This window comes from Rhinolophus ferrumequinum, chromosome X, assembly GCF_004115265.2.
Source record: "Rhinolophus ferrumequinum isolate MPI-CBG mRhiFer1 chromosome X, mRhiFer1_v1.p, whole genome shotgun sequence".
Taxonomy (NCBI): domain Eukaryota; kingdom Metazoa; phylum Chordata; class Mammalia; order Chiroptera; family Rhinolophidae; genus Rhinolophus; species Rhinolophus ferrumequinum.
Genome location: NC_046284.1, coordinates 97144814 through 97162537, shown reverse-complemented (window position 1 = coordinate 97162537; position 17724 = coordinate 97144814). Strand labels below are relative to the sequence as shown.

Here is a 17724-nt window from a genome sequence, read left to right as displayed (position 1 = left end):
CCTTGCTCTAAACCAGGGGTGTCCAAACTGCGACCTGCGGGCCAACTGCGGCCCGCAATCCTTTTTTCATTGGCCCGCAGCAAATTCCAAAAATATATTTCGTTTACTTAAATAAACCAGGTGAGGCAATACGTACTTCACCTCGACTGAGTGGCCCGGCTGTTTGTGTATTTTACCGCATATGGCCCTTGGTGAAAACCGTTGAAAAAAGTTTGGACACCCCTGCTCTAAACAGTAGCAACCATGAGCACTTTCAGTTTCACCTCTGTTTTTATGTTACCACCTTTTCTCCACTGCGTAGTGATAGGTAGGGTTCATAAACTTACCGATGGAAGCTTTTTCCCAATTGTAATCAAGAACTGTTGTATACATGTTTAAATGCATGCAGCTCATATTCATAACTCTTACTGCTTCATTAGAATGACTCTGCCCACCCAATTTGGATAGATTTAGTCAGTCTTCACAGAATGACAAGTGTTATCCACATTATCCAAAACATTTTCTTTATAACAACTTCCTACATTTCCTTTAGTCCAGGTCTCTTAATCATACCAACTCAATTCATTTTCTCCAGTAACATGCACATCTTTCAAAATATATCTGATAACTAAGTTCCTAATATAATTTTTAACTCTCTACATTTCCGGATTTCTCTAGCACTAATAAGTTTCAAATTAATAACAAGTGAAAGTAGGAAATGTGGGAGACACTGGAGAAGTGTGACTTCCACAGGCTGGTCAAACAGCCTTTGACTGTTTAGAAGTGTGGTGAGATTATTCTTTTTTTAAATACCAGCTTTACTAAAGTATAATTCACATAACATAAAGATTCACACATTTAATGTATATAGCTCAGTGGTATTTAGTGTATTCATCGAGTTGTGCAAACATCAACACTATCTAATTCTGTAACATTCTCATCACTCTTCTCATCCTCAGCCTCTGACACCCACTTAATCTATTTTTTATCTCTGAATTTTCCTGCTCTTGATATTGCATATAAATATAATCATAGATAAAGAGACTTTGTGTCTGGTTTCTTTGATTTAGCATAATATTTTCAGGATGCATCAATGTTGGAGTATGTATCAGGACCTCATTCCTTTTTTTGGCCAAATTGCTGTCCATTGTATGGATATACTACCTTTTTCTTTATGTATTCATCAGTTGATGGGTTAGTTACCCAATAAAGATCTGAGGCTGTAAAACAAATTCAAAGTTTACTTAAGGGGTCTTAAAAGATTCGAATCCCAAAGACATAGACTCAGGTAGTAACCCAACTGCACTCTGGAGAGAACAAGGAAAGGCTGCGTTTGTAAAGGCAGAAACCACAAGATGTAATTTTTTCATGGAAATAAAGGATTGATGGCTAGTTCACAGGGATTGGTCAGTTTCAGTATGTAAAGAAGGGAGGCGAAAACTACAAGGAAGGAAATAAAGTCCATATATATCCATGTAGCAGTTCCAGGATGTGTATGCCTCCACGCTGTTTATTGCTTGGCCTTGAGCTGAGTTTAGCAACAGGCTTAGCAACTTAAAGCAGCTCAGAACTGAGATGTCTGGAGGCATAGGGCCCACTTCCTTAATCGCCTCCTGACTATTTTAAAAGTGTCTCTCTCAGCAGTGTTTATTCCATTTTACTTTTTTCCCACTATCAGGTATTTGAGTTGTTTCCACCTTTTGGCTGTTATGAATAATGGTGCTATAAACATTCATGTGCAAGTTTTTTTCATGTGCAGGTTTTTGTATGGGCAGGTTTTCTTAATTTATTTATGTATTTTTTGTTATAGACACCAAATATATAATTAAACAAAAATGAAATATTAAGAAATTTTGATCAAAGTGCACTGAAGGCATGTGGCAGTAAATATACAGTTTGTATTTGCCCCACACTTCCTTCATTTTATTCTCAACATTTTGTTCTCAGCTTTATTGAAGTATAATTGACAAATAGGAATTGTATATATTTAAGGTGTACAACTGGATGTTTGATGGATCTATATTTTGTGAAATGATGACCACATGCTAATTAACACGTTCATCACCTCACATTGTTAAGATATTTTATGGCGAGAAACTTAAGATCTACCCTCTTAACAAATTTCAAGTACACGGTATAGTATTGTTAACTGTAGTCACCATGCTGTACATTAGATCTCCAAAATTGACTCATCTTGCATAACTGCAGCTTTGTACCCTATGAGCAACATCTACCTATTTCCCCCCTCCCTTCCACCTCTGGCATCCACCATTCTATTCTCTCCTGAGTTTGACTGTTTTGGATTCCACATATAAGTGAGATCATGCAGTATTTGTCTTTCTGTGTCTGGTTTATTTCACTTAACATAACATCCTCTAGGTTCATCCATGTCTCAAATGACAGGATTTCCTTCTTTTTTAAGACTGAATAATATTCCATTCTTCTGCGTGTGGATTTCTAGTATTTACACCATTTATTAAAGAGACTGTTCTTGGCACTCTTGTTGCAGTCCAGTTGACCATAAATGCATGGATTCATTTCTGGGCTCTCTATTCTGTTCCATTGATTTATGTCTTTTTTTAAATGCCAGTCAGTATCATACTGTTTTGATGACTGTAGCTTTGTAATATTGTTTGAAATCAGGACGTGTGATGCCTCCACCTTTCATTTTCTTGCTTAAAATTGCGTTGGCTATTCAGGGTCTTTTGTGTTTATGATAGGAACAAAAATAATATAATACTTAGGAAAAACTTAACTAAAGAGGTGAGAGACTTGTACAATGAAAATTATGAAACATTGACGAAGCAACTTAAAGAAGACACAGATAAATGGAAAGACATCCTGTGTTCATGGATTGGGATAATTAATATTTTAAAATGTCTGTACTACCCAAAGTATGTACCCAAAGTGTATTGTAATCCCTATCAAAACCCCAGTGGCATTCTTTACAAAAAAAAAAAAAATCCAAAAATTCATATGGGCAGGTTTTCAATATGTTCAGTATATACCTAGGAGTAGGATTGTTGAGTCATATGATAACTCTGTGTTTAACTTTTTGAGAAACTTTCACACTGTTTTCTAAAGAGACTGCACCATTTTGCACTCTTGCCAGCAAGAAATGAGCATTCTAAACATCCACAGCCTTGCCCATATTTGTTAACGTCCTTTTTGTATATAGCCATCTAGTGGATGCAAAATGGAATGTCACTGTGGTTTTCATTTACATTTCCCTAATGACTAATGATGATGAATTTCTTTTCGTGCACTTATTGTGAATTTGTACATCTTCTTTAGAAAAATGTCTATTCATGTCTATGATAGGCAGAATAATGGGCGCCTAAAAATGTTTTTATTCTGATCTCTGGAATTTGTGAATATGTGATGTACCATAACAAAGGAGAATTCAGGTTTTAATTGGAATTAATGGTGATAATCAGGTGACCTTAATATAGGAATATGAGCCTGGATTACCTGAGTGGGCCAATATAGTGACAGGGGTCCTTAAAAGTGGAAATATGAGGCAGAAAAAGTATCAGCATCAGAGCGATGTGATGTGAGAAAGATTTGAACATCCATTGCTGGCTCTGAGGATGGAGGGAGAGGATGATGAGCCAGTGAATGTGGTGGTGGAAAAGATAAGGAAATGGATTCTCCACTGGAGCCTTCAGGAATGAACATAATACTGCTGAAACCTTCATTTTGGTCTATTGAGACTTGAATCAGACTTCTGACCTACAGAAGTAGAAGAAAAGAAATTTGAGTAGTCTTAGCCCAGAAAGTTGTTCATAATTTATTATTGCAACAATAGAAAACTAATAACTCTCCTTTACTCATTTTTATTTGGGATAGTTATCCTTTTGTTGTTGATTTGCAAGAGTTCTCTGTATTCTGGATTCCAAGTCCCTTATTGGATATATGAATTACAAATATTTTCTCCCATTCTGTGGGTTATCTTCTCACTTTGTTGGTAGTGTTCTTTGAAATACAAAAGTTTGAAAATTAAGTCCAATTTTTCTAAGTTTTCTTTTGTCTCTTGTGCTTTTAGGTAATCATAGAATATCCAAGGTCATTAAGATTCGGTCCCATGTTTTTCTCTAAGAACTTTAGCTCATACATTTAAGTGTATTATCCAACTTGAATTGTATATGATGTTCTTCAGAGGTCCAGATTTATTCTTTTACCTATAGATGATCAGTTATCCTAGAATCTTGGCACACTAATTAAAAAAAAATCAATTGACTGTAAATGTAAGAGTTCATTTCTGAACTCACAATTCTATTTTATTTATCTATGTTTATTTTTATGGCACTACTACAATGTACTAATCAGTATTGTAGTAATTTTTAAAAGTGGGAAATGTGAGTCCTTCATGCTTGCTCTTTTAAAGAAATATTTTTGAGCAATCTGGGACCCTTGAAAATTCATATGAATTTTAGAATTAGTTTACCAATTTGTGCAAAAAAAACCACAAAAACAATCCCCCCCCCAAAAAACCCCCAAATAATAATAAAAAAAAAACAGCAGGTGGGATTTTTGATAAAAATTGTGTTGAATCTGTATATCTGGGAGTGTTGCTATCTTAACAATATTAAATCTTGTAATTCATGAAAATTGGATATATTTCCATTTATTTATGTCTTTTAAAATTTCTTTTAATGGTGTTTTATAGTTTCTATGTACAAGTCTTATAATTCTTTTTAAAATTTTATTTCTACGTAGTTTATTTTTGATTCAATGTAAATGAAATTTTATTCTTAATTTTAATCAATTTAAAATCAATTAATAAAATTAATTAAACGTTAACTAATTGATTAAAATTAATCAAAAGTCAACTAATTAAAATGAATTAAAAATTAATTTTCTATTGTATGGACATGCAACTGATTTTTGTATATTGACTTTGTTTCCTGTACCTTGAACTCCTTTATTAGTTCTGATAGTTTTTTAGTGGATTCTTTGAGATACAAGATGTTACCTGTGAATAGAGATCATTTTACATCTTCCTTTCCAACCTAGATGGGTTTTATTTATTTTTTTCTTACCTAATTGCCTTGGCTAGAGCTTCCAGTATAGTATTAAATAGAAGTGACAAGAGAGGATGTTTTTCTTGTTTGTAATCCAAGGTGAAAGCTTTTAGTCTCTCACCTTTAAGTATGATGTTAGCTGTGGGTGTTTCATTGATTGCCTTTATAAAACTTGAGGAAGTTCTGTTCCAAGTTTTTTTGATGTTTTTATTGTGAAAATGTGTTACATTTTCTCAGATACTTTTTCTGTGTCTATCACAGTGATAATGTGGTTTTTGTCCTTTATTCTATTAAGGTGGGATGTTATATAGATTGATACTCAAATTTTAAACCTGGGATAAATTGCAGTTGTACATGGTGAGTAATCCATTTTATGTATTGTTGGATTGTTGGACTCAGTTTGATAGTATTTGGTTGAAGAATTTTGCATATATATTCCTAAGAGACATTAGTCTGTAATTTTCTTTTCTTGAATATCTTTGGTTTTGACATTAGAGTAAAACTGGTATTATAGAACAAGTTTGAAAGTCATCTTTCCTCTTCAATTTTTAGAATAGTTTGTGAAGGATTGGTGCTAATTCTTCTTTAAATGTTTGTTACAATTCACCATCAAAGCCATCTGGTTCTGTGCTTTTCTATCAGAAGTTTTTTGGTTCCTAATTTAATGTCTTGTTATCCTACAGCTGTGCAGATTTTCTATTTCTTCTAGGATCATACTCAGAAGTTGCCACCTAAGAATTTGTTCATATTATCTAATTTGTTGGCATACAATTGTTCATCATATTTCCTCATACTCCTTTTTTTTGATGTAAAGGTGATAGTGATGTCCTCTCATTCTTGAATTTAGTAAATTGTCTTTTTTTTTTTTTTTTTTTTTTTTTTTGCTTGGTGGATCTAGCTAAAATTTTTTTTTAGTATCATTGATCATTTATTTAAAAGACACAGTTGCAGGTTTATGGATTTTCTCTATTCTTTTCAAGTCTCTACTTCGTGTATTACTGCTTTTGTCTTTATTCTTTTCTTTTTTCCACTTTGGGTGTACTTTGCTCTTCTTTTTTCTGTTTCCCAAGGTGGAAGTTTAGGTTATTGATTAACGGCTGTTTTCTTTTTTAATATTGGTGCTTACAGCTATAAACTTGATTCTCACCACTGCTTTTGCTGCACCCATAGTTTTGGTATGTTGTGTTTTAGTTTTCCTTCATCACAAAGTATTGTCTAATTTCCTCTGAGATTTCTTTGCCCCATTGGTTACTTAGGAGTGTATTATGTAATTTTTACATATTACTGAGTTTCCCACATTTCTGTCTCTTTATTTGTTCTTTTTAACAATTTGTATACTTTATTGATAGTCTCTATTTTGTGAGATGTCTTCACATTCTTTAATTTTTAAATTGAGGTATAATTGACATGAAATAGTTTTAGGTGTACAACATAATGATTCGAAACTTAAATTATTGCAAAATGATCACAATAAGTCTAGCTAATATGTTACCATACACAGGTACAAAAATTTTGTTCCTTGTGAGGAGAAATTGAAGATTTACTCTCTTAGCAACTTTCAAATATACACTATAGTGTTATTAACTATAGTCACCATGCTGTATATACACATGACTTATTTATTTTATAACTGAAAATTTGTACCTTTTGACCCTCTTCACCCATCTTGTCCACCCTCTTCCACCCTCCAGCCCTTGTCTCTGGCAACCACCCGTAATTTTTTCTCTGTATTTATGAGCTCATTTTTAAAAAAGATTCCACATATAAGTGAGATCATATGGGATTTATCTTTCCCTGACTCATTTCACTTAGAATAATGCCCTCAGGGTCGATCCATGTTGTCACAAATGGGAAGATTTCCTTCTTTTTTATGGCTGAATAATATTCCATAGTACATTGATACCACATCTTTTTTATCCAAGTCGGTGGGCACTTAGGTTGCTTCCATGTCTTGGCTATTATAAATAGTGCTGCAGTGGACATGGGGGTGTACATATATCTTTTTGAATTAGTGTTTTCATTTTCTTCAGATAAATATCCAAAAGTAGAATTGCTGGATCATATAGTAGTTCTACTTTTAATTTTTTGAGAAACCTTCAAACTGTTTTCCATAGTGGATGTGAAAATTTACATTTCCACCAACAGTGCACAAGGGTTCCCTTTTCCCTGCATCCTCACCAGCACTTCTTGTTTCTTGATTTGTTGATGATGGCCATTCTAACAGGTGTGAAGTGGTATCTCATTGTGGTTTTGATTTGCATTTCCCTGATGATTAGTGATGTTGAGCATCTTTTTATGTACCTGTTGGCCATCAGTATGTTTTCTTTGGAAAAATGTCTATTCAGACCTTCTGCCCATTTTTTAATTGGATTGTTTGGGATTTTTTTGCTATTGAGTTGTGTAAGTTCTTTATATATTTTGTCATTTATATGATTTACCATTTTTTTCTCCCATTCTGTAGGTTGCCTTTTCATTTTTTTGATTGCTTCCTTTTCTGTATAGAAGCATTTTAGTTTGATATAGTCTCAATTGTTTATTTTTACTTTTATTGCCATTGATTTTGATGTCTTCCTTTAATTCTTTAGATGTGTTTTCCTTTAGTCCTTTGAACATATTTGTAATATAATTGTCGACTTATTATCTTTGTCAGTAAGCCCAACATTTTGGTTTCCTCAGGCACAGTTTCTATATACTTTATCTTTCCTGTGTATTGGATACACTTTCCTATTTCTTTGTTTGTCTCATAATTTTCTGTTGAAAGCTAAGCATTTTAGATGATATCATTTGGCAACTCTGGAAATCAGACATCCCCCAGAATTTATTATCCTTGCTGTTTGTTGTTGTTTTGTCTGTTTAGTGACTTTCTTGACTACTTCTGTTGTTATCTTTGTTATGTGCAGCCAATCAAGTATCTGCTCAGTTAATTCAGAGATTCTCTTAAATTCTTTGTATCAATAAGTCTCAGCCTTGCCAGGGGCACATGTGTAAGTGTGTTGGGTGGGGCATGTCTTCAGTGTTTTGTGAGGTAGTTTAACACTCCTTCTGGTCTTCAATTCCTCCTTATATAGAGTCTCAAAGCCAGCTAGAAGTGAGAAGTTAGAGCTTTCTCAAAATTTTCCTGGGGAGATACACTCTCCTGCACATGTGTATGACAATCTAGATTCCCAGGAGTATGTCAGAGCTTTGCAAATACCCTCAGATTATTTTGTGCTTTTTTTCTTTTCTTTTTCCTTCCCTTTTCTGTTTTGTTTGTTTTGTTTTGGTTAGCCTATTAGTAGGTCATGCTGCCTCAGGTTGCTGTGATCTTCAACAACTGCTGCTGATGTGTTTTTCTTGGGGGAGGGGGTGTGTGTGCAAAACTTTAGGGGGGAGAGTTGTTCACAGAGAAGAAGCTCCGAGTCAGGTCAGTTAAAGAAATGCCCTCATAATAGACTTTTTAGCTAGCTTCCAGATAGGACAAAGAGGGACAGTTTTCTGGTGATGGAGTTTTGGGAGAGCTCCAAACACATTCTTCTCTCTCACTGGCTGCTAGGCTAATAGTTTTCACAGCTACCATGGTTGCAAGGCTGTTGTTTTTCAAGGAGAGCACAAAACTGGGAACAGGAGGATGGGATTACAGCAAGTAAAAATACCACAGAACCTTATATTTTTTCAGATATTCAGCCATTTTTTTTTTCCTTAAATAAACATGCCTTGGATTTTTGCAAGCTTTTAGGTAATTTTCAAATATCTGAAAAAAGTTGATTTTGACATTTATTCCAGTGGTCTTTTTCTGTTTGTAGAAGAGTAGATTTCTGGAGCTCCTTAATCTGCCATTCTGGAAGTGTTTTAGTATCATTGTTCTTAATTTTTTCTCAAATAATTTTCCAGTAATATGTATCATAAAGGTTTAACAATACTGTATATGGCATTTCTAAAGCACTTTCATATCACCATGATGAACTAGCTCCCCTAAAATTTTGTAAATGTTTTTTTTGAATTTGCCTTTTTTTATTTTCTAACAATACAGTATTATTGTTTTCTTGATCCATTTGGGCTGCTATAAGAAAATACCACAGGCTGCGCAGTTTATAAACAACAGAAAGTCCTATATCAGGATACTAACATGATGAGGTGAGGGCCCTCTTTCTGGTTGCAAACCATGTATTCTTATGTGGTGAAAGGTGATAGGGAGCTCGGTGGGCCCTCTTTTATAAGACCACTAATTCCATTCAGGAGGGCTCTGTTCTCATGACCTAATCATACTGCAAAAGCCCCATCTCCTGCAGTCACACTGGGCATTAGGTTTAAACATGAGTTCTGGTGGTTCAGAAACATTTAGCTTATAGCAACTGGTTACTTTTCTTCTATTTTTAGGAAGTGAAGTGTTCGTTCATTCCAAATCAACTTGGAGAGTTCAAAGTGAAGCAGGTCTTAGAGATGATTGGCTCGGTGGCAAATGAAAATTTTCAGTCTGTGTCGCTGAAACCTTTTCATGAAATAAATTTAATTTTCAACTGTGTCTGCAGACTTGATGTCGATAAAGTTGTGATGAAAAATAATTGTGGTAAGCTATCATGGATGCTTACATTTTTTTTTAGGTTAATATAGGATTATCTTAATACGTTAATTGCTTTGCTGTATATATCAAATGTGGTCTAATCTAGTGGTTGAATGCCTCAAAACCACCTAGAAAGTCTGTTAAAATAGATATCACTGGCCTATATCCCAGCATTGATTATTAACGAGGTCTTTGTTAGAGCCCAAGGATTTGCATTTCTAACATGTTCCCAGTAGATGCTGATGCCGCCATTTTGAGGAATCACACTTTGAATACAGTGGTTTAGTGATCTGTAAACTTTACTTAATATTTTAATGTTTTTTTTATTTTATCTTTCTACTTTTTTGTTTGAGTCTATAATGTAAACCGGTTTTGACCATTTCATGGATTTTCTTATTGCTGCTGTTTCACCTAATCCTCAATTATCTTTTATACATTGAACCATATGTAATTGCTGATATTTAACTCTCTTTAACCTATAAAAATTTATTTTGTATAGGCCAACCCAGTCCTTCAAGTTACTATGTTTATTTTTTATGCATGCATTATTTTGCTAAGTTGTTTTGTGTACGTCCATTTGTTAAATGAATAATTTCACTAAGTTGTTTGTTTATGTAGGGATTTAGCTTTAATTTAGAACCAGTGGTCTAGTGTATTAATTAACTTACAGATGTTATTTGGAAAACTGAAATTCAGAAAAACATATTTAAACTTACTGTCCAATTCTATCAAAGATGTATTACCTCTAATCAATAATCCTACGGGACGCTTTATGGTCAAAGATTGGGCAAAATCGAAGGAATATGCACCTGTTGCAATGCTTCAGTCAACCATGACAAGCATTCACAGTCATCGCTCACGTAAAGAGACAAGGACTGATGCGCTTATTGCCTTTCCCAATGACCGAGCTGCAAGTATCAAGTCTGGAGAGCAGAATAAACATTTCAGGTAACATGCTATGTATTAAAAACCTGAAATTTGGAAATAGACAGTGACCAACGTGATATGCAGAGGTCTTATCAGATCCTGCTATAACAAACTAAGAATGGTAAGAATAATAATACTTATAATAGCAATACAATTTGTCTTCTCTCTCTCTCTGCTTTTTTTTTTTTTACATTAGAGGAGATGATGGTTGAATGCTACTGAATTGCTTCATCTAATCTCTCATCACCTCTGCTGTGTTTTTGCCAAGAAGTAAAAGGTTTACCAGATGATTCTTACAAGATGCTGTTGACAAGACTAGAATAATAATAGAAATAATCACTTTTGGAAATGTATCATGTCCTCACAGTAGTCAGGTTCATTGAATATGGTTGAGAGCTTGAATTTATCTAAGATTAAAAAAAATGATAATAACATATAAAATTGTGAAAAATCAGTCATCCTTGTCATCATTATCATCTTTGTTCCATCCCCTCAAAGTTGGATTTCCAATAACCTTTCCAAAATTGAACGAAAGCCTCCCCTATTAGTATTGTAAGTCATGTTAAACCTCAATTTAAATTTATCCAAACCTCAAAGAAATTGTACCTTACCAATCAATGCTTAGTGAGAAGAAACCCAGGCTTGCTGACATCTTAATCTGGGCCATTAGATCGGGAATAGTTTTTACACATTTCAAACTGAAATGGGTTTCTTTTCTGTCTGCTTATGTGCTGCTACTGTGTTTCCCCGAAAATAAGACCTAGCCGGACAATCAGCTCTAATGTATCTTTTGGAGCAAAAATTAATATAAGACCCAGTATTGTATTATATTACACTATTATATTATATTATATATTATAAGACCGGCTCTTATATTATATATATACTATTATAGTAAAATAAGATGGGGTCTTATATTAATTTTTGCTCCAAAAGACGCATTAGAGCTGATTGTCCAGATAGGTCTTATTTTTGGGGAAACATGGTAGTAGACTATCTCAACTTGATAATGTCCCTCCCTGGACTTTCTCTACTTGTCTTTTTACCTTTGGTGAGTCATTAAAGTCACTTAATTTTATAGCCATTTTCTTACAATACCATTTGATTTTTAGGCCATAATTGTTTTATTATCCACAATTAGAAAATTCTGGGTTTTCATATAGTCTGTCTTATTATTTTATTTTACAATTCCATCCACATTAGCCTTTCTCTCTCTTTTTTATTTGACAAGTACCATAAAACACAGAAGCATAAAAATCACTCAGATTCCATTTTAAATTATTATATGATATAAAAAGGGAAAATCCCTCCCTCTGGCTCATTGCACACAGTCCCACCCTGCAGAGGTATCTGCAGGAAACAATTTATTTTTATTTTTGTTTTTCAATTACAGTTGACATTCAGTATTATTTTATGTTAGTTTAAGGTCTACAGCGTGGTGGTTAGTCATTTATATAATTTACGAAGTAGTCTCCCCACCCCATTAGTCTAGTACTCACCTGACACTATACATACTTTTTACAGTATTATTAATTATATCCCCATGGTATACTTTACATCCCTTTGTGGGTGACTGTTTTGTAACTGCCAATTTGTACTTCGTAATCCCTTCACCTTTTTAACTCAGCTGTCAACCCCCTTCCCATCTGGCAACCATCAGTTTGTTCTCTGTATCTATGAGTCTCTTTCTGTTTTGTTTTTTTTGGTTTATTTTTGTTCTTTAGATTCCACATATAAGTGAGATCATATGGTATGTGTCTTTCTCTGTCTGACTTATTTCACTTAGTATAATACCCTCTAGGTCCATTCATGTCGCAAATGATAAGATTTCAGTTTTTTATGGCTGAATAATATTCCATTGTAGGAAACAAGTTTTTAATATGTCCTTTTTAATTCTTTCCTATGCTTAGACAAATATATGTACGTAGAGATATAATGTGTTCATTTAATGTTAACATTTCTGTCTAAATCAATATTAATCAGATGATCTAAAAATGTTACAATTTTTTTGAAGAAGACTAAATATTTCCTATTTATCCCATATTTATCCCATAACCATAATTATTTTTTTCAGTTCGCACTTATCCATACTATGGAAATACAAAATTGAGTCGTTATTTTCTGACTAGCAATTAGTATGTTTAAATAATGAAATTTTACAGTGTGTTAAATTTTTGATAATATTGCTATTTTATTTTTTAATGCATTTTTCAAATTATGAGAGGAAAATAAGGTAGGAATTATTTGTGCTTTTTGTTTACTGCAGTATGTCCTGTACTTAGAACAGTGTCAGGCATATAGTAGGCGCTCAGTAAATATTTTTTTAATACATCAATGAGGAAAAATGTTTTATTTATGTAGTAATTTTTGCCCCCTGTACTTGGCACATTAAAAAAATATCACCTACTCAAAGCTGTAGAGGTATTTCTTGAAGTTTAAGGAGCTGATAAGCATTTAGATAAGTTAGTAATCAGTTCTTTGTCACCTCAGTCATTTACTATAATAGTGTATTCCCTGAGGATAAGGGGGGACCCTGTACTCCTTTCCAGGTCCCTCCTTTTCTTCCTGTTTCAGACATAGGAACTTCAGATATTGGAATCATTTCTAGGTTCTCAAGGTAGTTAAGGTCCCCAGAGCCTGAAGAGAAATTTAAATATCAGCTATCTATGAATAACAAAGCATTTGTTCTCTCTCATTGCTTCACCCTCTTAAAGATTTGAACTGCAGTTAAAGCTGTCTTACTGTAACCACTGAGGAACTGTTGAAAACAGGAAGAAATATTAGATTAAGTTTCATTTGACTGTATGGCTATAGTAGTCCCCTCATATCCATGGCAGATCCTGTTGTTCCAAGACCTCCAGGGGATGCCTGAAACCATGCATATTACCAAACTATATGCACTGTGTTTTTTCCTATACAAACATACATACAGAGGGTTCCAAAAAATGTGTACACATTTTAAGAAAAGAAAAAATTGTATTAAAATTGTAATACTCAATATATACTGATAACAAAAGATGAATACAAGTCATGTTTGACTTCTGCAATTACAAGAGGTGCTCAAAGTGGTTACCATCAGTGTAATTTTAATACAGTTTTTTCCTTAAAGTGTATATACAATTTTTTGTCACCCTTTGGGTATGCCCATGATAAAGTTTAATTTATAAAATTTGGGCTCAGTAACAGATTAACAATAATTAATAATAAAGTAGAACAATTATAACAATATAAAGTAATAAAAGTTATGTGAATATGGTATCTCTCTCTCTCTCTCTCTCTCTCTCTCTCTCTCTCTCTCTCTCTCTCTTTCGCTCTTTCTCTCTCATAATTGATCTGATAACAAAGAAGGTTACTAAGTGACTGACAGGCAGGGAACGTATACAACCTAGATACATTGGACAGAGGGATGGGTCACTTCCAGGGTGTGATGGAGTGGGATGGTGTGAGGTTTCATAGTGCTACTCAGAACAGCCTGAAATTTAAAACTTATGAATTGTTTAATTCTGGAATTTTCCATTTAATATTTTTGGACATGGTTGACTGTGGATAACTGAAACTGTGGAAAGTGAAAACGTGGATAAGGGCGGACTACTGTAATAGTTTCATGCTTATGAGATAATTATTGAGGATAAGAATCTTAATGATTAATAAAATTTGCTGCGGACTGAGGTAAATCAAGGCCAGAAGGTGTGAATAATTGTACTTTTTTTTTTTATGGAAAATATATGGTGGGTGAAAAGGAAGAGCATGAACCCAGTTAGTGAATATAAGATACAAAGTAGTTTGCAGTTCTTTTATGGAGTATTTTTTCTCTATAGATTTATTGTTGATGGTTATTTCTTGAGCTCTGAGATACTAAGAAAGCATGTTTAACAAAAGAATTCATTATTGTATATAATTTTGAAAATTTTGAGCACAATGATCTAAAAGCAGTTAACTTTTAGGAAACACCAGTCAGATCTAGTCCCAGATCTAGTCTGTAATCTAGAATTGCCCAAATTGCTTACTTGACTAATTCCCCAAGAGTGGGTTTAGAGTAGGTACCATTACATTCTGTTAACTGGGAAATAACATTGAACCTCAGCTCTTCATCTAATTGAAGAAATGAATTCAATTAAGAGACAGAATTTTGTGCAGAATAAAACAGCAAGAAGTTTATTAGTAAAAGAAAGTACACTCCGAGACATGGAGCAGGCCGACCCAAGTGAGGGAAGCAACCTCGCCTTACATTGTGGAAGGCTTTTATTTCTATGGGTAGATTTGCCTCCTCTCTCTCTTCTCTTACTTCTCTCTCTCTTTCTCCCTGAGGTGCCTGATCCTCTGGCATCTAGCAATGCATTTCTTTGATTTAGGGACATGTGTAAACACATCCCCTTGGTTTGGGGGAATGTGTAAACACATCCCTTTGCTGTACGTGAAAACCTGGAATCCTGCTGGGCAGCTGCAGGAGGTCTTGACCCAAGTAGGAACTGAAGCAAGGGGCTTTATTTAACCGGGGCTAGGTCTCTTCTGCTCATTTCTATCTACCTACCTACCCTATCAATTCCAGTGACCTCAGGGATTTTCTCTGATTCAGTTAAGAAGGAAATTAGATGTCACTCTAGTTCTATGTGTAACAATGTCTTGATTTGTAATAGGATATGTGGGAAACGACTAAAATCTGTTCTATTCGCCATTCTATGCCCACTCTCTGGCATAGGTCGCACTCAAGACATACTGACCAAATAAATGCATGCATGTAAATGTTAACATGACTTGCTTATATTGTAGGACGATTTTCACAAATATTCCAAGATATAACTATGTGGATCCTGATTTTGCGTATACTAATTCTGAAGCATTGGAAAAGAAAGCACATAAAGACCGTTATGCAGAATACATTAAAACTTCAAGAAACATGCAGAAACAAACGAAGAGGTAAAGTTCACTTCCTCAAACAGTATGAAACGGATCATGGTGCCTATAGAACCAGAATGTTTTTCTTTACTCCTTAGTTTCTTTTTAGTGATTTAAGTGACTTTTTCATGTATGCAAATAGTAAAACCTTGAACTACTTTAACTGCAATTATTTACTTTCTTACCTTTCATTTGGGAATGCCTCAGGTGGGTTTCCCCAGCGGCACATCCTAAGATAGGGATGCCAGCACATGAGATGTTGGGGGAGTGTTTTTTCAGGAGAAACCTGTACAGGATGAGAGAAGCATTATAGGGCACGGAGGGAACTCAGAAATGATGTGTTTCAAGTAAAGTTTACAATCAGCCTGATGCCTGGGGCCTCTTGAGCATAAATCGTACCACAGTTTGTTCTTGTCTTAAGCCAAAGGGGCTTGTTTTTTGTGCTTCATATCAGTCATTGATGATGAGCTGTTCCAGGGTGTGGTGGGATGATGGGCTTAATGTCTGTGAGGAGGTGTTTGAGAATGGGGTCTCGGCAGCAGAAGGCAGTTTTATGCAGATTAGTGCATCAGTCTACTTAAATGGATCTCAGTAGGACAGCAATAGCAAGCACTGTGGGGAATATTTGGGTTTACAGATGTATTTTATTTTGCAAAAGACTTAGCCTCAATTAGTTATTATTATGATTTCAGTAGAGAAGACATGAATTTGTATGATGAAACTGATGCAGAACTACAGCTAGCATCAGATCTAAAGGCACCGTCACTGCCAGATGTGCGATTGGAAGAGGACCTATATTCAGCATATTGTAAGATTAAACCGTACCAATTGTTGAGCACCAACAAGATAGAGTCCAAGGAGGCAGAGGCTCGGGACAGAAAGGCATGTGCCGTATTTTCCATTTGATTATGTCATGAGAACTCTTAAATTGCCTTTTGCTAATATTGAACAGTGAATTTTAGAATAATGTGATTTTTCACAGGTTCTCAAAGAACTTAAATCAGAGCCATCTACGCTTCGTGAGAAACATGATTGCAGCTTAAATTTGACACCAAAACAGATTCATCAAGTAATCGTTGGTAAGAATTTATAAAAACATTTATAATGTCTATTTTTTAACAGATTTATTGAAGTATAATTTATATTCCATAAAATTCACCAGTTTAAAGCTTGCAAGTCAATGAATGTTAGTAAATGTACAGGATTAAGTAATCATCACAATTCCATTTTAGAATGCTGCCATCGCCCTCAGAACCGTAGGCAGTTACTCCCACTTCCCACCCCTAGTCCCAGACAACCATCAGTCAGCTTCCTGTCACGATAGATTTATCTTTTCTGAACATTTCGTATCAAAGGAATCATGCAATGTGTGTTATCTCTTACATTGTTCCTTTTACTTAGCTAATATTTTTGAGGTCCATTCATGTGATAGTAGGTATAAATATTCTGTTCCTTTTTATGTCTAAGTAGTATCTCATTTTACAGTAACACCACATTTTGTTTATCCATTTACCAATTGATAGACATTGAACTGTTTCCAGTTTCAGGCTGTTGTGAATAATGCTGCTGTAAACAATCATACATAGTATAATTCTTTGCATGAACATAGGTTTTCCTTTCGTTTGGTTATCTTCCTGGAAGTGGAAATGCTGGGTTGTATGGTAAATTTATGTCGAACTTCCAAAGAAACTGCCAAAAATTTTCCAAAATGACTGCACCAAGTTGCAGCCCCAGCAATAATATCTGAGGGTTACAATTTTACATTCTCACTGGCAATTGTTATTTTCTTTTCTGATTACACCATCCTAGTGGCTGTGAAATATTACCTCATTGTGGTTTTGATTTGCATTTCCCTTGTGACTAAGATGTCGAATATATTTTCATGTATTTGCTTAGAGAAATATCTATTTGTTTATCTTTAGAGAAATGTCTTTTCAGATTCTTTGCCCAATTTTTAATTTGAATATTTGCCTTCTTATTATAGAACTATAAGAATTGTTTATCTTTATAGGATACAAGTTATTTTTTTTTAATCAGATATATGATTTCCAAATATTTTCTCTAAGTCTATGGCTTTGTTTTTTCATTTTCTTAATAATGTTTGAAGTGCAAAAGTTTTAAATTTAAATGTAATTGAATTTATCAAAAATTTGCCTTTAGAGATCATGCTTTTGATATCATGCCCTAGAAATCTTTAGTTAACTCAGGGTTGCAAATGTTTTTCCCATTTTCTTCTAAAATTGTCATAATTTTTAGATCTTATATTTAAGACTAGAATTCCTTTGGAGTTAATGTTTGTTTATGGTGTGAGTTGAGAGTCTAAATTCATATAATGGTATGTGGATATTCAATTGTCCC

The 17724-nt window shown here is 34.2% G+C and overlaps 1 protein-coding gene across 1 annotated transcript in view; it reads left to right on the top strand.

The window, feature by feature from the left end:
* Positions 1-17724, top strand: part of CFAP47 (cilia and flagella associated protein 47) — a 374965-nt gene that overhangs the window by 26357 nt on the left and 330884 nt on the right. The window contains exons 9-13 of the mRNA XM_033099951.1: positions 9360-9549; positions 10278-10491; positions 15241-15387; positions 16062-16248; positions 16349-16445. Coding sequence (XP_032955842.1) covers positions 9360-9549; positions 10278-10491; positions 15241-15387; positions 16062-16248; positions 16349-16445 — 835 coding nt within the window. The remainder of the gene's footprint in view (positions 1-9359; positions 9550-10277; positions 10492-15240; positions 15388-16061; positions 16249-16348; positions 16446-17724) is intronic.